At 36.3% G+C, this 23,158-nt stretch overlaps 3 protein-coding genes across 5 annotated transcripts in view; 2 read left to right on the forward strand and 1 right to left on the reverse strand.

Annotated features, from left to right (window-relative positions):
* Nucleotides 1–11,720, forward strand: part of LOC108758801 (uncharacterized) — a 107,161-nt gene extending 95,441 nt beyond the window's left edge. Inside the window, exons 16-31 of one of the 3 annotated variants that reach the window (XM_018503931.1) lie at nt 1,282–1,482; nt 2,342–2,434; nt 2,852–3,091; nt 4,337–4,417; nt 4,823–4,972; nt 5,476–5,496; nt 5,642–5,909; nt 6,484–6,870; nt 7,025–7,183; nt 7,267–7,457; nt 7,790–8,020; nt 8,258–8,755; nt 8,943–9,125; nt 9,387–9,489; nt 9,577–9,711; nt 10,670–11,720. In XM_018503931.1, the coding sequence (XP_018359433.1) occupies nt 1,282–1,482; nt 2,342–2,434; nt 2,852–3,091; nt 4,337–4,417; nt 4,823–4,972; nt 5,476–5,496; nt 5,642–5,909; nt 6,484–6,870; nt 7,025–7,183; nt 7,267–7,457; nt 7,790–8,020; nt 8,258–8,755; nt 8,943–9,125; nt 9,387–9,489; nt 9,577–9,711; nt 10,670–10,782 (3,054 nt within the window). In that variant the 3' untranslated portion in view covers nt 10,783–11,720. The remainder of the gene's footprint in view (nt 1–1,281; nt 1,483–2,341; nt 2,435–2,851; nt 3,092–4,336; nt 4,418–4,822; nt 4,973–5,475; nt 5,497–5,641; nt 5,910–6,483; nt 6,871–7,024; nt 7,184–7,266; nt 7,458–7,789; nt 8,021–8,257; nt 8,756–8,942; nt 9,126–9,386; nt 9,490–9,576; nt 9,712–10,669) is intronic. The other 2 variants (XM_018503933.1, XM_018503932.1) reach the window with 2 other exon arrangements.
* Nucleotides 11,721–14,481: 2,761 nt separating this feature from the next.
* LOC108758702 (dihydrolipoyllysine-residue acetyltransferase component of pyruvate dehydrogenase complex, mitochondrial) lies at nt 14,482–17,764 on the forward strand. Its single transcript, XM_018503779.1, has 11 exons — nt 14,482–14,709; nt 15,149–15,330; nt 15,403–15,578; nt 15,780–15,954; nt 16,030–16,199; nt 16,327–16,478; nt 16,565–16,698; nt 16,774–16,950; nt 17,034–17,218; nt 17,301–17,401; nt 17,484–17,764. Exons 1-11 carry the CDS (start codon nt 14,550–14,552, stop codon nt 17,657–17,659), a joined length of 1,788 nt encoding a protein of 595 aa, XP_018359281.1. The 5' UTR covers nt 14,482–14,549; the 3' UTR covers nt 17,660–17,764.
* A 3,242-nt stretch (nt 17,765–21,006) lies between these two features.
* LOC108758699 (serine/threonine-protein kinase PAK 1) lies at nt 21,007–23,036 on the reverse strand. The gene has a single exon (XM_083287349.1). It carries the CDS (start codon nt 22,746–22,748, stop codon nt 21,171–21,173), a length of 1,578 nt encoding a protein of 525 aa, XP_083143475.1. The 5' UTR covers nt 22,749–23,036; the 3' UTR covers nt 21,007–21,170.
* Between the last annotated feature and the right edge of the window lie 122 nt (nt 23,037–23,158).

Raw genomic sequence — 23,158 nt, forward strand, 5'->3', positions numbered from 1 at the left:
AATTGAGAGATATAAAAGAGAGGGAATGGTCAGAGATAAATACAAAGAGAGTCTTACATGATACTTTTTGTACCGAGCGATGGAAATTTAAGCTAAAGGGATATTTACACACGATCAGAAATAAATTCTAAATTTAATCCCACTGACGAAATAATATCGATACACAAACGATATTGTTTGACATAAATGCGGGTAAATACTCAGCTGAATGAGTCGTACAGTTACACGTAAATTGATAGCGTGTCACTTATTATTATTTATTTACAATTGCCTCGCGCAGTGCAAATATTAAGCAAATTACTCTTCGATAACTGCTGTTATTTCAGCAATTATTTGTATCGCGTTCCACTTTACGTCACATTGCCTTCCGTCGTATTACACGACCCGGTCGGATGTGTCCGCCTCTCGCTTCACCTCCGAAGCTACCACAAATCCAACCGTAAAAGCCACTAAAACGTAGCGGTTTTGGAACACGGGAGGGACGAATGCAAAATGGCAGACGGGGAAATCGGCTAAGCGGTAATCCCCTCTTGCCTAGGCTCTCGCCGAGAAATTCCAGCAGTTAAAAAGTTTGCATACAATCTCGCAGACACAACTGACATAAAACCGCCGCGCCGCGGCCGGCTGAAATTTCGATACGGCTAAACGAGCTACCTTGTAATTCGGACCAGTGCGGCTCGCCACATTCTCTATTTCTCGCATTCGCGTGGAATCCGTTTCCGACCAGTTTCCACCGTTTTATTAGTTATGGTCCATGAAACTAGATGACCACGTATATATTTCTATACACATCTTTATTATATTGACGCGATAGTCTATTATTTACGTAGACGAGGGAAGATATGGGAAAAAGAAAAATATGTCAGTGGTATATAAACAACTATATATATGGTTATTGCATATTCTGAAAGATCTCACTGAATCGGATGATTTAGGACAATAGCTACAATATTTTGCCTATACATCGTCTACATTGGCGCAACTGTGAAATGTTGATGGTAATTTAACCCGTGCTGTCGATGATAATATTTTCCCCTCTTCCATGCCAATCAAATCCACGTACGTACGCTCGGTGTGTTCCGTGTATAATTGCAAAATTAATCCGTCGCTTTGCTTTCTCTAACAAAAGCCTCGTCCTCTCATTTCTCCATCGTGCGAAAACTCACGCGATCCCTTGAGCAATCCTCGCGGCCCCGTAACGTAACAATTCCATATGTCACAGCTCGATTACCCTTGCGTTGTTTGCGTGTGTGGCTAACAAACGATTGCATGCCTCGACAGAGTAACATCAGCTCCCTGAGAGCGGATGCCAGCGGCAGGCTGGTGACACAGGCTGGCGCATCCGGGCTGGTGCGCGTCTCCGCCGGCGAGCTCCTGGGCAGGACCCACGAGGAACTGGTGCTACTGTTGATCCAGCTGCGACGTCAGAACGCTACGGTCCTCAAGGCGATGGAGACGTGCCACATGGAGATCGAGGCGCAGGTCCGAAGAGAGCTTTTGCACGCGATCTCACGAAATTTTCACAGTAATTAGATGATCCACGGACGGTGACGGTGACGGTGACGATGGCGGTCGTGGACCCCTTTTAAGGGTCCGGGCAAACCGGAGCCGTCTGGAGGGACACCCGTCTCGTAGGCTCCTCGAGCTCGAGGAGCGTCGCTTTTTAATGATTGCTTTAATGTTAGAGAGAAAGAGAGGGAGAGAGAAAGAGATAATTCGCTTTGACAGACGATCGTGCAGTTTGACGAGATCTTTCAGGATGTGTTAGAATAGATCGATATGTTGTAGATGCACGCAGATTGTGAATCCACGTGACGATAATACAGTATGAGTGATCGACATCGTTTCTTTCATAGTTGACAACGTGACGTAACGCTCGCGCGCAAATAACGGATTGAACGTATTCAATTGCGCTTTACGGACTTTGCGATCCGCAAAGTGTAATTGACTGCTAGGCAAGCGCGATACATTGGTTCTTTCACGTCTTATATTTAGCCCCGAGTCTCGACTCGGAGCTTCATGAACTCTATTGGACTAAAAAATCACGATCTTTAAAGAACATTATCAGATGACTATGTTCAACGTCAAATGTGGGACATAGATGAATATACACCTGTGATCTCGCGACGTGCGAGATTCGAGGAGAAAGTCGAGTCGAACTTAGGGTCGCCTTTCTACGCAAATATGTGTTTATTGTCCGGCTTTATTGCGTTGTATGTCATGAAATAACGTGTCGCTTAATGCGCGAAAACGCAAATGTTGTTTGTTTTAACACGCGGAGAGCAAAGGAACCTCTGATGCAACGCGATAAACGTTTCGTGTATTTTGTTTGCACCCGCAGGCTAGACTGGCGGATCTCGACACGCCGAGACGGTTAGAAAATCTTCAAAAACTCGAGGAACTCAAGAGGCATCTGATGGATCTCGAGAAGCAGGTGAGACACGTGAAATATACCTTGCGGAGGTTTGCCTCGAAATATTTACATAGATATGAAACGATGGATTTAGCAATCAATAGCTTAGAAAAAGAATAAATAACTTAACTTTGAAAAGATTTGAGAGGAATTAATATATAAGTTAAAACATAGGAATTATATAAAAGTTAAACAAATCGAGATTATAATCTTTTCAAATTTTAAAAAGTGGCTGAAATTGTTGTCGTATTTTTCAAACTTAATTCTATGACTCTCGATAACGTTCATCAATATAGAGTTAAAAAAAAATTGATTTAACTAATACTGTTAATTAATACTGTTTCGAAGCGTTAGCACACATTGTATTACACATTAACATTTATATTGCACATTAAAAAGTACCTTAAGTTTAATCATGTTCGACTTTTCCCAAAAAAGTACGAGAAGAGCAAGCCTCTCGTGAACCTCGTGGACAATATGGTGAAGCTGGGCTCTTTATATAATCGTAACACTGCCAACGGGACCAGCAATGTTTCCGGTTCTCGGCACGATCTGCACGAGAACGCGAGGGATCATCGCGACCGTCTGGAATTTAACCAAAGGGTGCAGGAGCAGCGACTGTTGGCCGAGGAGCGCAGGGATTGGGACAGGTTGAGTCCCGATCATGGACAGTTGCAGGTGATTCATTTAATTATCATACCACAAAAATCCTAATTTAATTAATGTAGATACACGCAGTAGAAATCATTGTTAATTGGAATTCTTAAATAATTCTTATACTTTCGCAGCGTTAGAAACGCATTAATTAAAAGTGTACGATCTTACAAACGGAATGTCTCGATTATTATAGTACATATATTCTTCGCTTTCTCAATCTCGTCAGATATCGTCCGTGAAATACGTTTTACCCGTTCCAATTTCTGTCTCTTACGTCTCATATTATTACATTCTTTCCGCAATGTAATACTCCGTGCTAAGAAAGCGTGAGGTGCATCAGACATGGAAGTCTTCTTAACCAATGAAAGCAATTCCCGATCTCTCGCGTGCTATAGTACTAAACGAAATCCACGGTAGACAAGTTGTAAAGGCCGATTGGAAAAAGGGTACGTGCAAAAATTAAGAATTACTCTCGCAGGCATAACCACAAGAGAGACCGAACTCGGACGACACTTACGACCTCTCGTAAATTCTGCGAAGAGCTCACTTTACTGAAGGATATACTTTCTAGACGAGTCAAGTCTCTACGGACAATGTCCATTTAAGTATCTTACTTTTCGTTTCCTTCTTATTATTTGTCCTCAAGACTTTTCAACAATCGCGCACGTCGTTCACCGGTCAAAATTTAATTAAGCATATTCCGTTAGAATAACAAAATTTATTCACTTTGACACTTTTGTGCAGCCTTACAAATGCATTTCCGTGCGACAAACAAATTAAAAATAAAATAAAAACGAACGAGAAATATAATGAAAAAATACCCTTTTTCCCTTCTTTTTCAGTAATATTCAATTTAGCTAATTATTACAAATAATAATCTCGTTGACTTCAAAGAGGTTTAAAATAATTGCTATATATAGGGAATTATAATAGGTACTGTAATAAATTAAAATTATGTGTCACACTAAAGAATATTATCGAATATAATGTTATCAAAATAATAATATTATCAAACATAATATTGTTGAAATTAAAAGATCTCTTTGATCAATATTTTTCACACGTTACTCGCGAAAGAATTTTATTTACGGACAGGAATAGAGACAGGGTGTTGAGAAAATAGAGATTCTGGAACGTTGTTCTAGAATTAACGATGGCAGATCTCCCTTTTCTCTGAGATCTGCTCCAATTGAAACGTTAGCCTGTCCTTTGAACAGCGAAACTTGAAGGTTTCGTCGTTCACTCGATATCCTTTCTATGTCGTAGGCCAAAGTGCAGCAGCTCTACAAACTCGATCGACTGCTTCAGGAGGAATCTGGCACACTGCATAGTCTCCAGCAGGACAAGGTTGGTATGAACCTAATAATGACCACTTAAAATAAAGCCTTTAAATTGCCCGAAAAATTTCGCGTATGCTTTAAGAATGCAATTATAACGATCTTCCACCAAATTGATGAATGTACGAAAGCCTTCCGAGTTTCTTCTAAAAGAAATACATTCTGTAATATTTTTGAAGATAATTCTATCGAATTTGACTTTAAGCTTCAAGAGTTCCGAGTAATCTCACCCACACAAATACCCGATACGATATCTATTATATCCTCCACAGTTTAGAGGAGAGTCGATGCTATTTGTTTGAAACTAAAACGATGTTGTAACAATAAACTGCGAAATGACAGGAGTTGTCCTTAATTCCAAGATATAGAAATTTACAATATCACATTACACGCCTGGTCGACTTAATGCTCGCAGGAAATACTCGAGAAAGCTTTGGGCGGGTTGCGCCACAAACTGCAAGGTAGCAGAAGCAATTTGGCCGAAGCGGAGCGATATCGGAAGCAGCAACTCCTGTTGGAACGCGAGCTGAGCAGAGTGAGGATACTGCTCGCCCATAACTCGAAGGTAGATAATTTCGAAAATGTATACCCGTGACAGCCGCTAACACACGCTTCCGCCTTCCTGCATCCCGATTGATCCATACGTGAACAAATCTATTAAAAACCGATGCAGACTGATTGGTAGAAAAACAAGTAAATTGCGCGTCAATCCGGATTTCAAAATGCGAGTAATTGCTGTTCGTAATTCTTCGTATGTTTTTTTAACGTCGTGAAACGTATTGAATATTCAAACGCGCTTCATTGTTGCCAATGTTTCTGCTAATAGAAAATTTTTTGACGATACGAAGTTACTCGTTTATCAATGAATATTTGAATTTGAAGTGAACGTCTACTTCATTATTTTATCGTGCTTTTATTAAGTTTGTCTTTTATTATTCTTTGCCAATTTGAATTCGCGATATCGCGAAAATAATAGTAATACAAGAAGATAGTAGCACGAGAGAATCTAAATGACGAGAGTAGATTGTATTACGTATCGCAATTAAAATCTCGATTCACTGTTTCCAGGTAAAGCCGGTATTTTTTCAGGTAAATTGCATTATTCACAACATTATACCATTCAGTTCCGTGATTCGCCATTTAGTTGCCATTCTCGTAATGTGACAGTCGGCTAGCGATCAAAGTCGCGCATTCTCTTAATCTGATAGTCCGCAACTCTCTCACGTGCTTTCAGAAACTTGAGGAAACGGTCGCCGAGAACGCGAGATTGGAGCAAGATTTGGTGGTGCTGAGGCAAAAGGTGCAAGCATCCAGAAGATATGCCGGTAACGTCGCGAGGGACACTTCGAGCACGACCGCACCGCTGGAAGCGGAATTACGACGAGTGCAACAACTCGTCGGCGATCTGCAGAGACAGAGGAAGGAACTGAGCATTCAAGTTCGCCAACTGACGGAGAAATCTCATAGTTTGGTGCAGCAAATTCGCCCGCAGCCACCGCACGGTGAGTCTAACAATTTAAGGTGTCGAAACCATCAAAAATTTCAAAACTTATATATATAAGGATTAATATTGACTCGAGATGACTCAATCAACTTAATCAAAGACTGCAAAATTCATATTGTAATAAACTGTCGTTATTAATCAAAATTTATTATTACTTTATCTTAATCAGGCTCGTCCAATAATTGGCTCGCGAGCTAAACGCTTCCACCTCTCCAGCGTTTCGTTGAACGAGACAGAAAGGAACCAAAAAGGAATATAGCTCTAGGCAGAGTTCTAACGTTTATTTTTTTTTTTCTCTCTGTTTCGCTCAATAAAACAATGGAAGAGAGGTGGAAGTGTTTAGCTGGTAAGCAAAACATTAGACAGACCTAATCTAAATAAATTAACATAAAAAGATTATTTTAATCAGTAGTAAATTTATAGTGCTCATCCTTGTATACATTTATACAAATATATATCGTAAATAAAACAGTATATATTACATTTATTGATTATTTGTTAAACATTAATATCGGGATATATATTTTTCATGAAAAGAGAATGATGCTTAGAAGATGCAATTTTCCCCTTAGCTCCTCAGGTGCATCATTCGAAGAAACGTACGCAAAATTCTTGGTTGGAGACTGATTTAGATTCCGGAATAACCCTGGACCATGGTTTGGACTCACCGTCGAGTCCGTCTTTGTCTATCTCACCTCCGAACAAACAAAACGATAGCTCCCACCAACGATACGGGTCTCCTACCCAGTACAAGGACTTATCCCCATTGAATCGCCCACATAATCAGCAATCCTTCGTACAACCCTCACAAAATCACATATCTACGCTCTCGCCGCAGCTGCGCGAACAGATTCAACAACACCAATTAAAACAACAATTATTGAAAGACCAAATGCAGGGCAAGGGTAACGCGATTCAAGTGGTGCCCTTGTACGTTAATACGGATTCGAGAGTAGCAGGTAATATTCTTGTTGGATTATGGCGAAAATTCATCCTATTAACAGATATTGTTATTAATGATGTGCACGTATATTTAAATAAATAACAATAGCAATTAGCGTAGTCATAAGTTAATTCTGATATTCAAGTATCGATTTGTATTTTTAACGCAAGGTGATTATGTCGCCGACACGAGCAAGCATAACGGAAATATAATGAATGGTACGCTAAATCCTGCTCCGGAATATATCCCGCCACCGCCGCCCCCTTTGAGCGAGGAAGCATTGTTATTGAATGATAATTATAGACAAAACGAGGACAACAAATTCGCCGGTAAGTCGCCCGTTCCACTGCGGAAACATTATTAAGCCTGACAACACGTCGGAAATTTCATTCTTCTCTCCGCGTCTTCGCAGGATTAATGCACAATCGCGAGAAACAAGAGATTAAAACGGTGCGCATAGTGAAACGCGAATCGGAAAGGCGACAAAGGGACCGCGGCGACAGAACCGGCAATCTTGGAATTCCTCTGACGAACGGCCTCCAGGCACCAGGCGGCGCGAAGAGATTATCCGATGATGATTTCGGAGGCTCCCAAAAATTCGAAGTAAGATCATTTTGTCTTCGATTACGCGTCTTTTCAAATACACTGAAAACAGTTTACTAAATCTTAATATTTCTTTGAATAGTACCAAGTAAACATTTACTTATAGTAAATAAATATTTTCTCAATGAAAAAAGATAGTTAAATCACAAATTAATTGTTTTTATATCAAATAAATAAATAAATGTTTACATTTAGTAAATGTTTACTTATAACTATTCTAAGAAATATTTATTAAAATTTAGTATTTTTTTCAGTGTAGTCGAATCTAATAAAAAAAAAAAAACATCGATTTCTTTAGACTTATGTTAAAGGAGATCTTTTAACATTTCTAGAAAGCTCAGCTTGGCAGAGTAGTGGAGGAATCACCGATTGTTCACGCGCAAAGCACGGTTCAGCTGTCCGAACTGGACGATGTTCAATTCCAAAGAAGCATGTCCCTGCCACGTGGTTTCGGTGGGCAAAAACAGCAGACTGGAGTACACTACGGACCCGTGGTACCTCCACCGCGAAGCGACAGTATGCATGCCCTGAAGAGCATGATGGCACGTCGGCATAAAATTAGGGTAATTTTTGCCAATAACTTTTGATACCTAAAAACACAATTCCAGATCACCTCTCAGGTCACTCCGTACAACAAAACCTTACTTCCGCACGTTTATTGATATTTGTATATATAGTTTTGCGAATATTATTGATAATTTTATTCTACACTGAGCATCCTGACGCTCGTCTCGCTCGCCTATTTTTGTTAATCCCTTCGATCCCGGCATTTTACAATTTTTTTTGACGCTCCATCGCAGTTCGAAAGTCATGACGGCAGCTCCGATAGCACTCTGTCACCGTACACGGATAGTCCTACGTCCAGCTCTCACATGCCCATGAGCTCTCCCAACTACTCAACCGCCTCGTCGTACAGCCCATGCCAGAGCCAGAATTATCCATCGCAAGCGACGATGGTCGCCGCGCAGTCTCACTATAACTACTCGCTTGGACCGTACAGGCAATACGAGAAAATCGGCACTCTCGCGGGTGCCATGAGCCCCGAATTAACATCGCCGACTAACGTCGGCATTCACGAGAGACCGACTACCGCAACGACGGCGAACACAAACCAGTCCGATTCGCCGCAATTGTCGCCGGTGTTCAAGAGCGAGGCTGCCAAACAGATTATCAAAGAGATGACGGAGAAGAGGGTGGAGGGACCGAGACGAAGGCAGATTCCTCGCGAGAAAAGGCGACATTACACTGTGTCTAGTAGCAAACCAGTGCTCGATCTAGAGGATACTTTCTCGAAGATGGTATTTTTTGTTTCATTCAATTTCTGTTCTCTCTCATTTCCCTATCTTCGTCTACCTCTGTCTCACTTTGTCTATTTCCTGTCACTGACTTTCATCGCTACGCTGTGCCGTGCTATTGCCCATCGTGGCAGTTTCGAAAATTCTGATTTTTCGCCTATACGTTACGAGAATCTTTGATAATTTCTAGGGCATGGGTAGAGCCAGGGACGATCTGGACATGGAAAGAGCGCTCAGACCCAGGATAAACGCCCCTGACGTGGTCCGATCAACGTTAAGTCACAAGGAGTTGAAGTATAACGAGAGTACTATAGACCAGCTGTTAGGCACGCCTAATAAAATTGTTATTCCCGAGAGATATATTCCTGAGCAGGTATTTATAATTTGTACTCATTAATTTCTTTAAATTTAAAAATCGGAAAAATTATATGTTAGGAATTTGTATCGTGAAAAAGATAATATATTTTATTTTATTATTTGTATAGAATTCTTCGATATATATTGGAGAATTATATGTATAAATAATATAATTGAATCATTATTCAATAAATTAAATTAAATTGAATTAATTGAACTCTAAAAAAATATATGTTATTATATTTTTGTTATATCATATATGTTATTATTTTTCCAGACGCCGGAGCTAACAGCAGAAGAACAAGAGCAACGCTTAAAGAAGGCGGAAGCAATTAGGAAAATGCTCTCAGAGACAACCGTGACTGCACCGGAAGGAGGTGGTATGCGATATTTTTTTTCTCCAATTATTTACCATTTTTTGTGACAATAATTACAAAAATATTTTGTAAATATGCATCTGATTTCAGACGATGATTCTAACGTAGAAAAATCAGACACCTTGAAACGCAAAGTAGTGGAAGAAAAACGGCAGAGGGAACACATTCTCCAACTTAATCAGATACTGGCGAAGCAAGTAATGGAGAAAAGTAAAATGGTAGCGGGTACGTGTCGATAACACTCCAAGTACGATCGCTGCATGATTGTAATCGTTTTTACGTACAGCTATGGCAGCATGTTCGTTTCGTTTAGCTTTCAAAAAGAAAAAAAAATTTCTTTACCACGCTCGATCAATGATGAGTGCAGTTTCACATTTTCTATATTGCTGGTACAATGATTTTTATTTTTCCATCGCTTAACGGTGTTCTATAATACATCGCAAACACCTCGTCACCAGTAGCAATCCTTCGCGACAGTCAATCAAAAGTGTCAATAATTAGTATTGACGCAATTCTGATAGGTCATCACAAAGCATTGGGGACAGAGTGTTTGTGACGCATTGTAAAACGCCCTTTACAGAAGCATTTGACGCTCGATTTGACGTCATTGTCAATTATTCATTCGGTTTGAGCGATTTACATTATATTGCGCATACATTCTCGTGATCTTCTCACAGATGCGAACACGCATGTATTACTTGAGTTATATGCTATTTTGATACGATTTTATTAATGGCTTTCGTTCAAGACAGCGAATACAGTCTCGTCTTAGGAAGTATGAATTGTTGTTTGGATTGTTTTGTGCTTGTGTGTATATAGGTAACCAGGCACACTGATCGACATGCTTACTCCATCCCTCCTTATAGGACACGCACGTCACATTATCATTTTCAGGTTTGTTTTTTCATCTTTTTTTCCTTCGTTTTTTTTTCTCCTATTTTTTTCCTCCGATCAAGCTAAGCAGATACAACCGCAATATTACTTCCATCAATATACGTTTATTGAAATAGAATAACTATTGTGTGTAAAAAACGATAATTCACAGGAATAGTCGAGATATAAATGATAATAAATAAAAATATATAAAATAGTAAAAGCTTTGAAGATAACAAGACTTCATTTTCAATAAACGTACTAATTTATTATTTATAATTGCTTCATCATGTCTCTCGTTCACCAATAGTGAAAGCTCTAGCAACGCTTCCCCTGAAAACTGAATCAAGCTTGGACGATGAGGATCTCTCGCCAGTGGCTCCTTTACCGCTTTATCAGCAAAGAGAAAACTTCTATTCCTAAGCATCGTTCCAAGAATACAAACAGAAGCACAAAACTACTGCCAACACCAAGAACAAGAAAGAAGAAAAAGAAAATAAAAAGAGGGAGGAACTTTTTTCTCAACGACTAGTTAAGAAAACGGAAGTTCGTGCAACATACTGAGGAAGTGCTTTTTATTTGCGCACTGATTGCATTGTATATAATGATCGACTAAATAATACGGTAATATAAGTAGTTGTCATTATTTGTTATATATGGTAAGAGCTCGTAACGTACAAGTACACACGAAAAAGCGTATGAGGAAAGCGCAGACGGCAACTGCGCGATAGAAAGGACTGTCAATGCATTATCAAACGGAGCTCATCTCTTTTTAAGCACTAAATCGAACAACATCGCGACTTACTGTCATTTTTTACTAATTCAGGCGTTCGGCCGTTAAATAACAAATCTGGCGAACGTCAGACCTTATCCGCGCGACTAATCTAATACGCTTCCGGGCGATATATTCCGGCTTTGGAGAAACCTTTACCGCGTCTCTTCGCAGATCGAAAGTTCTTTTTCGAAAGTTTTCAAATCGTATCGCGTATTTGTAAGTATAAGAGACTGTAAAACCCACCCGACTGAAAATCTGGTTTGGATATCGTTATGTCCTTTCCCGTTTTACGTACAATCATTTTCACGAGACAAACTTTTATATATAATATGTCGACGGACGAGACTTGCGTATCCTCGCCGAAGTGTCTGTGAGCGAAGTGGTATACCATTAGATTTAACGGCGCGGCAAGATTCTTCATTTTAGCGGCGACAAACAAAAAAAGTATGCGGTTGTAACGCGTCAAGCATGCAATGAAACGAAATTGGAAATGAAATGGGCTTTCTATAATAAGCTATTACCTAAGCTTTAAGTCTTGAACCGTAATAGGTTTTCTACATTAATCATTATCTAAGTTTAAATCTTAAGCCATAACAAATTAATCAATCACAGTTGAATGTAAGAAAAATAATTGACTATAATTGACCAATTTCTTACAACTTAAAATTTAAAGCTTGAATAATGATTTATTGTGGAAAGCCTATAAAAAATTGACCGATCATTCTTTTGTCGAGTATTCTTTTCACATTCAACTGTGATCGATCAATTTCTTATATATGACTTAAGGCTCTTCAGTAGTCATCATAGCCATAATGAGTCGTGACGTCAGAAATGAGAAATGCCACTTTAATTGTTATTATGTGCCATTTGTAAATGAAAACAATTTGAAACAAAATGATGAGATTGTTTTAAAACAATTGTAAAAATAGACGAAAGCTATCCTTATCTCCCCTGATGACAATTAAAATTCATAAAAAATGATAAAAGACACGTCAAGTACTTTTAGTCAATACACGTGCGTAGCCTATTTTCACTTTTACGTGTCTTTTATCAATTTTTACGATTATTTACTGACTGTCAGGGGAGGATAAGATAATAGTTTTCGTTCATTTTATTTTCAAAATGTTTTAAAGCGATCTCGTTATTTTGTTTTATTAAAATTGTTTACTTTATTGGACACATAACATAAAATTAACATGTCATTTCTCACTTCTAACTGATTCAATATGTGATGACTATCCAGAAGTCTCAAGACTTAAAGCTTAGTAATAGCTTATTGTAGTAGAAAGCCCATTATAGCCATTAAAGAAAACAATCGCGCTAAAATCGAGCCTTTCTAGATTTTATTCGCCGAACTTGGCGACAAAAGCAAGTGTGTGAATTACCATGTAAACTAGATTGTAAGAAATTCACGATACATACGCTTCTGAAGCGCCCGTTGCTATTAGCGTTATATACACGATTTTTCATGGGCCATTGTAGTATGGCGTTTTAATGTTTAGAGCAGTTGTCACACATAAGAGAAGAGTGCCAAATTCCTATCACGAGCGATTAAATAATCGTCAATTAAAAAGAATCGCCGTACCGATCGATGCAGGATACGCTGGAGCATTTGTTATATGTAAAAGTAGAAATTACGGAAAAAACGATTATATACGATATATATATCTTACATTACTTTTAATTAGTTTGGCTTGATTTTTCAAGTTGAACTTAATATATCGCGATATTACTTCATCTTTTAATATTATTATTGTATCCTTCCAGCGCAGAGGTGCAATTTTGGACACAATCTTAAATGTATATGTAATTTACATTCAGTATATAAATATATATATATATATAATATTATTTATATATATTGCTATAATACATAATTTATTATTACATATATAATATGTAATGTATTGTACAATAATATAATTATATATAATAATATATTGTATTATTATTGTATATCATAATGATATATTAAATATTATATATATGTATATATATATATATATAAATACTGATCCAAAAAAATATTAGATCAGCAAAGTCTAATTAAGATCTAATAATAAAGAAATTATAATAATTTTATTACTAATTATGTAAACTCACCACCGGTCTTATTATAACATCCACGACATTTCACCCGATGCTGGATACTGAAAAATTTTATGATTTATATATACGTATTTGTATATACATTTATACAATATTTAAATACATATATAAAAACTACTGGTTCAGAAAAAAATCATTTAGGTCCGCAGAGTCTAATCCAAAACTCTAATGAAGAAATTATAATTTCATCAAAAAAACTGACTCACCGCCGATACTGGAGGGATAATTGTGACCGTAACCAGCTCCTTTATGCGTCCTCCAACTTGACTCTTACTTAACATACACACACTCCCGAGCTCTTAGCAATAAGTTTTTATAACGATATAATCTACACGCGCGACACACATATATACATACGCACGTATCATTGTATAGCACGTATAATTTCCTGTACATAATCGTGCATGATATAACGGCACGCCCGGTTAAAGAAATCGGAGAAACACCGGCTACCTTTTGCAACCGCGACGTACTTTGCAAAAGTCCACCATTAAGTCAAATAACAACTTCGAGAATCGCAAGCGCGCGCGATCGATAGTATCGATAATTGCGGTATAGGCGATCGCCGCCAATTTCAAACCCTCGCACCGGTAAATTCTCGTAATTTATACGAGTCGTGTAAGCGATGCAACGCGAAATATCGCAGAATATTATTAATAGAAACACTATGTGAATTAACACGGGAAAGAAAACTGTTATTGTTATAACGATGAAATAAAAATCGTATGGCGAGCAAAAACGGCGAAGGCCTATTTTTTCATCCTCAATCCAACAAAAAAAAAATAAGTCTTAAAAAAAAATAAGGATCTTTATTGAATTAAAATAAAATTTAATAGATATTAAATTAGCTTAATTAGATAATTAATGATAGAACAAGATCGTTTTATTATTATTGAATCTTCCAATTATTTTATCATAAATTTAAACAAAGATACCACGACTGATTGTGAATCAGTCATGGTAAGTTTTTAAATTTAACGTTCTTTTTCTTTTTTCAACGAGAAAACCGTTGAGGAAAAAATAAATTATGTGTGAATAAATTTGTAGAAACCGAGGACTTAATATATAATACTTGATATAATTTTAAAACCAGTTTTAGAACCAGTTTTGGTACCAGTTGCTTACTTTTGTGCATTCTGAATCTTATTGCTTTCTCCCTCTTCAATGCCCTATTATATATCTATCTCGTTTTAAGTGCAAAAATTTTCAGGAACTGATAAACACGTAGCACGAAAGATTAAGGTCATTTGAGGTCACGGCTCGCAGGCAAATCGCGGCAGTTTGTCAATCTACGGGCTGATGGCTGATGGTCCGATCATTGCCTTGCCTGACCATAAAAATGGCGCACATATTGAGGTCCAAGTTCGTGCACCTGTCATTGAAGTACGCTAATCCCATAGCGCTTCGCGTCCCTGTACCCTTAAAGTATCAACGATTATGTTTTCACACCAGCACTATTCTCGATGGTACGACATTTATTCAAAAACTATGATTTTTTTTCTTGCAAAGTTAGTCGATTTTTTGAGGTTACTTCCCCAAAAGTGAACCAAATTTTATGAAAATATCTGTGAGAGATAAAATTATCTCGTTTACGATACGAACGTTAAACGAAAGTGTTGAAAACAAATGCCTGACAGTCATAAATTAAGTCTTTCGCTGCGCTCGATAAACAAATTTTCGCATCTTTCTGATTATGCAATCAATTTTTTAATTTTCACGTGATACCTAGCATTCAATCTGTTTGCAATCATTTCAGCATAATTTCTCTTTCCAGCGATTTTCTTATTTGAACATTGCTTTGCAGAAAAAAAAAATTTTACTCAACTACATATCTATATTTATTGCAAATTTATAATAATAAAAGTTTTAATTTATGAAGATGAACATAGAGACATTTGTTTTCAGTAATGGGAAAAAAATTGTCGATGCCATCATTATCACCTACTATGGAAAGTGGCACCATAGTGAAATGGTTAAAAAAGGAAGGTGATAAGATTGAGCCTGGCGACGCTATTGCGGAAATTCAGACTGACAAAGCCATTGTCACAATGGAATTTGACGATGAAGGTGTGATGGCGAAGATAATCGTATGTAGCTTAGCAACGAATCAATCAAATTGTGTAGATTATATCTAAATTATTCAACATATTGTTTATTAGGTGCCTGAAGGAACAAAAGATATTAAAGTAGGAACTATGATAGCTCTCACTGTGGAGGCTGATGAAGATTGGAAAACGGTAGAAATACCAGCTGGTCTAGCAGAAGCTTCTTCAGCAGCACCATCCTCTACTGAGGCAAGCCCGCCTGTTACGAAAGCTGAACCACCACCCGGCCAGTATGATTCTTTAATAAATATACTGTGCTTTCAAGTAATGTTAAAATAATGCTCACATATTTACACATTTAGTTCCTTTAATATATTAGAAAATAACTTTAAAATAATGCTGAATGTATATAATGCTTCTACATTTATACGCTTACAAATCAACAGTTAACATTTTCAGAATCTGTTTCTAAATATTTTATTTATTTTCAGACAAAACATTGCCATGCCTGCCTTGTCGCCAACTATGACAACAGGTACAATTGTAAAGTGGCTGAAGCAGGAAGGTGATGAAATACAGCCGGGTGATGCATTAGCAGACATACAGACAGACAAAGCCGTCATGTCCTTTGAATTGGAGGAAGAAGGAGTACTCGCAAAAATTCTTGTACATATTTAATCATTAATGATAAAAAATTCTACATTACGGTTCTTTCTTAGATTAATTAATATTATTTATTAGATTCCAGAAGGATCTCAAGTACAAATTGGACAGTTGATAGCTGTTGTGGTTGAAAAAGGAATGGACTGGAAACAAGCTGTTATCCCGACATCAACTGAATCAGCAACACCTGCAACAAGTCCTACTAAACCAACCGCACCAGCTGATGCAAAACCACCTTCAAGTGAGCAGTATGTATTAATTTTTTAGATAATTTATATAGTTAAATTAATTTTATTTATTTATTATTTCCATATTTAACATAACATACTCTTGCAAATAAATAATTGTACTGCAATTAATATATTTTTTGTATAGAGTGTATGGTTTAGCGGTAAAGAGATTATTGGAAGAATATGGCCTGAGTTCTGGAATAATCAAGGGCACTGGACGTACGAATCGTTTATTGAAGAGCGATGTTTTGACGTACATTCAGATACACGATGTTAAAAAAGTTACGCCTAAATCTGGTAAATATGATATATTGGAATAATACTGTCTTTCTTGGAGCATCTATACAATATTTAATATTGATTTTATGGCTATTTTTTTACAGCACCTCCTCCAGAAGCTGTTAAAGCGCCAAGTTTAGAAGAGGTATCTGTTCCATCTGGCCGACCGTCTCCATACGAAGATATTGAAATATCCAACATTCGTGCTGTTATCGCTAAACGACTTGGAGAATCGAAGGTATGGCATTATAACATTTGTAATAAAATTTAATTAATTATTTAATTTAATCGAGAAGCAATTTTTCTTTTCTAGGGGACTATACCACACTCTTACGCAGTTATGGATATAAACATCGACAAATTACTCGAGCTTCGTGGAAAGTTAAAGACGGAGGATATAAATGTGTCAGTTAACGACTTTGTTACCAAGGCTGTGGCTCATGCACTTGTTGAATGTCCTGATATAAATACGTTGTATCAAAATGGACAGGTTAGTACGATTAACTTTACTATGATATAATTGTGTTAAGTTACGCAATTAAATTATCATAATTAACAATCGATAACTCTTAGGTTGTACGAGTTCCAAAAGTGGATGTGTCTGTAGCAGTTGCGACAAAAAATGGTCTAATTACTCCAATAGTATTCGATACTGCCACTAAAAGCTTAACGGATATTTCTAAAAATATTCGAGAATTAGCCGAAAAAGCGAGGAAGGGACAGCTCAAACCACACGAGTTCCAAGGAGGAACATTTACGTAAGCCTTGATCGATAATACACGTAAAGTATGTTTGCACATGTGTACGTGTATATACTATATATACAATTTTATTATACAGAATTTCGAATTTGGGAATGTTCGGCATCAAAGAGTTTTCCGCTATTATAAATCCTCCACAAACTGCTATTCTTGCTGTAGGCGCGGGACGCGAAGAACTGGGTAATTTTTGCGAAAAACATTTTGTAGATAATACCAAACTAATTTTTCTAGCAACTAATAATACTTTTGCAATGTCTTGCAGATTCCTCGTTAATGAAGATAACGAAAATGTCAGTAAAGCTATCGTACGATAGACGAGCGATTGACGAGGATCAAGCGGCTAATTTCTTGGCTATTTTAAAAGCAACACTAGAGGATCCAATTTTTCTCGCAGCTGGCAGAATACAAGCACTGAGGTACAAACGTGATGCATATTAGTCATTTCTAAATAATCTCTTGTTTAGAGTGTTTATTGCAAAAACAGCTTTCTTGCATCAAGAGAGTTAAATATTATTGTTTTTGTAATTATATGTTACTATGTTTTTTTAAAAATAGAATTTAAGTAGAAGAAAGCTCAATATTAATATAACTTGTATATGTAATGTATATAATTGCTGGCTGTTTTTGAAATAAACACAAGAATTAATTAATATTAATTCTATTTTTTGTGCTAGATATATAATCAAAAATATAAAACAATTTATATATTTATATGAGTGTTTTGCAAATAACTCTGTTCATTGTAAAGTTCGAATGATTCTGTTATCAAAAACTTTGACTAAAGAAAATAATTTATGTATTTATACTGCCAAAATGGACACATTCTTATTTCATTTGTAAATTAATTGGTGACAACATTAAGCGAATCTAAGTATTAAATGTTAATTGTGATCTTTTTAAATGTTTTTTACAATATTTTAGTATAATTTTTTAATATTATTAAAAAAATTTTTAATTAATTTAGGTATCCAAAAAATTAATAAAGAATAAGTGTCCATTATTCTGTATTTAAAATCTTGTAAATAATAATTAGAATGTTAATATTTATGTAAGTCTACTTTTGTAAAAATCTTCAAATTGTTGACCCTGTGATATAACACATGGGAATCATATTTATATCTTTTGAGTTAAAAGTATGAAATATAAATGTCTTCGTTGTATATTATTATAAATACTTAGATATAAATTTATGTCCGAATATTAAAAAATTTATAGAATATAAAGCACCTAATTTACTTCTAATTAATTTATTAATTGGAAATATGTATCAATAAATGGTTCACTTGTATATTACTTGTAATTTAAATATTATTCGGTTAGTTTAATGATAATATGGAATGAACATATTCATTTCCTAAATAAAATATTTATTGTTTAAAATACGTGATATCTTATGGATGTATCAATATCCACTTATATTCATATACAGAAAAATAATATATTACAATTACATTATATACGCAGTTCTCAAAGTCACATCATACCATCTCATAATGTCTTTTTAGAAAGCATAAATTGACATTCTGTACAAATATTTAACTTTTATTATAGTCACAACTTTATTATTATTGCTTGATGATGTTTTTATGCTTATTATTAATTAGAATTATTTGTATTTATTTAATAAGGCATTTCTTGCATTTAATTTTAATTATCTTTTTTAAAAACTTTAAATACTTATATCTTATCAAAACTGATAAGATATATAAATAATAATTTTTTATTCCAAATTGTGAAAACGATTACAATACTGTTTAAATATATTTACTCGTCAGCAGACACTTAATATGTTACATGATTGAAGACAACACTTGTCTTGCTTTTATGTTAATTATTACAACATAATTATATACTTTAAACTGTTGTCACAACTTGATATTTCATGTATGGTAATTTTTAACATAATAAGACACAAAAATTATACTCTATAAAAGTATTTAATACAACTTAACTTTCGTTTATCACAGTCGTGATTTCATATACTTGATATTATTGCTCAAATCATCTTAAATATCTAGATAAGTATATAGAATATTCACTTTTTACAATAATCCAATCATTTATACGTATTACACGTTCATTATAAACACACTACATTATAAACACTTGAATATCAGTTATGTACATATATCAACTATTTAAAAATATAACTATATGAATATTATGTTTGAGCAATATCGCGCTCTTAGAAAATACAAAAGTTTTCAAAAATGTATATGTTTTATAAAAGTAGGAATAAAAGTCTTACAAAGTTAGATGTATGAGTGTGTGTATATGTGAGTGTGTGCACATCTTAATAATTTTATTCAAAAATGCATTGTAGGATGGTTGTCGTTACGTAACTCATAACAGTTAATTTTCAATGCATTGCCTGACGATAATAAATAGTGTCATTCGATTTCGTGCACAAAATGACTTCATATACTAATACTAATATTTCAACGTACAACTTTTTTTATAAATTTGAAAATGATTAATAAATTGAATTAAAAGTAATATAGTCAAAAAATTATATAAGTTATAAATTCAAACAAATTATAGTCAAAGAACTTATCTTACAATTCATATTATCAAACATGTGCGAATCTTATCCTGTTTATTTTTCTTGGAAAGAGTTAAGAGCTTCAAATTTGAGAGGGACTTTTATTAATTAATTATCAGAGTTATATAACTGATTTTGTCTCTCTGATATCTTGATGGTTCTGTACACTGATATAAGTACAGTTTTTTTAAGAAAAATATTCTGTACTATGAACTTTTTGTAACCAGTACTAAAAATATAATATTTCAAAATGTATAAATTCCACTCATCCTTCAAAAGAGCATATAAAATGCATTCTGTTCACAATTACCTATAGCTAAAACATTCCATTTGTTGTTTTGATGAATACTTGAACTTGAATAGTGTAAAATGCACATCGCGACGTAGTATCATTGAGCGGAAATACCTGAGTAAAATCCTAATTCATCATGAATTATATTGCACACAACAAAGTGAATGACATTTCTAGAGATGTAATATTCGGCATCTAATTGAATACCGAATATTCTACAAAGCCATATGCCGAATAACTGAATATTAGGCACGATTTTTACAAAAACAATGCGACGACTTCCGACCGCGCCCCCGTGCACGTGTGCATGTATGATGGGCTTTCTACAAAGAGCCATTACCTAAGTTTTGAGTCTTAAGCCATAAGATACATTGACCAATTGTAGTCGTTCATTCATCTCACATTCAACTGTGACTCAAAGAATTAAAGCTTAAGTAATGGCTTATCATAGAATGTAACAGGTTCGTCCGCTAACAATTAGTATAGTTTAGTGTTTGCTTTTAGCAAAGTTAGTATTTTCATTACTTCTGTGAAGAGCGCACACTGTGGCCTCTATAAATAGAAAGAAATCGTCTATACTTCGTAGTTCCATTTAATTTAATTTCTTTTCATTTTTAGTATTTTTATGATTAAGACTATTCAGTATTCAGCCGAATGGTAAAAATGTTGCCAATTAGACAGAACACCGAGCCTAATATTCGTTGCAACTCTACTTGTTTCAAAAATCGATAAATTTACCTAAACATTTTCGCAAATGATTTTCACGATACTATCTTGCAAGAGTAATGATCATGATATAATTAAATAGTATTAAAAATAATTATTTAAATTGTTTAAACGATAACACGTTATGTGAATAAAATAATCTTAAAATGACTATCAAGTATTACCATCATACTTTGGTTTTATAACATATAAACCAACATAGTGAAATAAAAACGAAGGGCAGTTAAATAAGTTTAAGATGTTAAAATCGAAGTAATAATAATTACGAAATTCTTTCGAGGCTTTCAACTACAAAGTATCTTCTTTTCATCATTTAGCGCAACATACAAGCAGCAATGAAGTATCGTGAAATGGTATATTATGAATGTTACAGTTTTTAAAATAAATATTTAGTGAAATGTTTTGTGGAGAATTCTTTGCGCCGCACGGATCAGTGGAGTGAGTGTAGATAATTCCGCACAGTTTTCTAGGAACGGATGAGAGAGTAACTCGTCAGCAGTCGCTCTCTCATCAACTTCTACAGCGAGACATCTCTCCAAGAAATTTTGTAACGTCGGACTGAGGCTGTCCCACCTCGGAATGGACGGTTTACCAATGGCAGCGATCAAATATAATGCTCTCAATGGTGTCTCTGTCATATAAGGTGGTTCTCCTTCGATCATTTCAATAGCCATTATACCTAACGACCAGATGTCCACCTTCTTACCGTATTGTTTCCTTGTTACTACTTCTGGCGCCATCCAATACGGAGTGCCAACCATAGTCTGCCGTTTCTCATCACCGTCGATATTCGCGCAGAAACCAAAATCTGTTACTTTTACTGTACCGTTCATTCCCAACAGCACATTGTCTGACTTAATGTCTCTATGAATAATGCCTCTAGTATGTAGGAAGCTTATTGCTTTCAGGACTTCTCTGCAGACAGCTGCAATTTGAACTTCCTTCATCACTGTCTCAGTAACGACGTCTGTGAGCGGCCCACCTTCCAGCAGCTCCATAACTACCCAAAGATGTTCGTCCACAAGGTAAGCATCGAGAAAATTAACCAAATTTGGATGCTGAAACTCCTTGAGAATCTTGATCTCAGTTAATATCAACTCCTTCTTTGGTTGCTTCGACAAATCTATGTCCTTCACAGCTACCTTCTGACTATACTGAAGATCAGTGGCTTTGAACACAGTTCCGGAGGCACCGGCGCCTACCTCTTTAGTTCTTTCGAAGCGCAAGTTAGGATCTCCGCGTTGGCAGATAGCCCTGAGTTCCTCATATACCTGTTCATCACTGAGTCTTACACCCGTACACTCCGTCTTCCTTCGCAGAATAGGACTCTCCTCTATTCTGCTTGGCAAAACATTTTCTTCCTCCTCTTCTTCTCGTGGCGGAACATCCTCATCATTACTGATCCTATATGTGTTAAGATCCTCTAGTATCTCAGTGAGGCTCTTCTCCACTCTGTCGTTGCACTTGCGTGGCGCCGGTTTCGGTGGTTTCGGTGGTTTTGGTGGTTTCGGAGGTTTTAGCGGCTTATTTACTTTCGGCGGTAGTTCGGGTAACGTCTGCTCGTCCGTCAAACTCTCAGAAGTTAAGCGATCATCATCAGACCCGTCCAAATGATACTTCTTTGTCAGAATGTTGTTGATCTCCTGCGACTCTTCCTCGATCAGGTCTTGGGTGACGAACGGTTTGAAGACTTCCTGATCCTGCGGCTTGCGCTTGATTGAGTAATTGTAAAACTTGATGGCCTGCAAAGCAGCATCGGGATGCTCGTTCTGCTCCGACTTGGAGATCTGGGTGTTGAGCAGGCGTATCCACGGGTCTGGCAGACCCTCCAACTGCCCGGTCTCGGCATTTTTGCTCACGTGAAATTTGTGCGAGACGTTAGTCGGCAGACCAATCTCCGCGGCCACGGTGTCGACGTGGGGACCGCTCCTCTTTTTTGAGAATAGCTTCGTCAGGTTGAGACTCATTCTCGCGCTCTTCTCCCTTATCCTCGCTTCTTCGCGACCGCGCGTAGTAATTCTCGAGAAGAAAAGAAAAGAAGGAAAAAGAAAATAGATGAACTCGCGATTTCAAATACTCTCGATACTCATGCTAACGTTCTGTAACGTTCTGTAAATTATTGTCCGCCACGACGATCACATCAACGAGTCTCACGCCCGATTACACGCCGGTGGACGAACATTATCAGTGCTGGCAACTTAATAATGACACACGTATCACCATTCACCAGACGATATTATTACCAGAGAGAAACTCGAGAGAGGACATGATGGCCTTTTTCCTATAACCGCAAAATGCACCCGCGCACTATATTGCTTTCTGAAGAAGTGAATCTCAACACAACAATATCCATTATTTTGCTCCTGATGGAGATGAC

This window comes from Trachymyrmex cornetzi, unplaced genomic scaffold (assembly GCF_001594075.2).
Source record: "Trachymyrmex cornetzi isolate Tcor2-1 unplaced genomic scaffold, Tcor1.1 scaffold16, whole genome shotgun sequence".
NCBI lineage: Eukaryota > Metazoa > Arthropoda > Insecta > Hymenoptera > Formicidae > Trachymyrmex > Trachymyrmex cornetzi.

Bases quoted from the DNA above. Each gene is read 5' to 3' on its own strand.
- LOC108758699 (XM_083287349.1), bottom strand. From the start codon at position 22,748: ATGAGTCTCAACCTGACGAAGCTATTCTCAAAAAAGAGGAGCGGTCCC.
- LOC108758702 (XM_018503779.1), top strand. From the start codon at position 14,550: ATGGTCCGATCATTGCCTTGCCTGACCATAAAAATGGCGCACATATTG. The intron at 16,699-16,773 runs GTATGGCATTAT...TTTCTTTTCTAG, and splicing joins AACGACTTGGAGAATCGAAG to GGGACTATACCACACTCTTA. The intron at 16,951-17,033 runs GTTAGTACGATT...GATAACTCTTAG, and splicing joins CGTTGTATCAAAATGGACAG to GTTGTACGAGTTCCAAAAGT.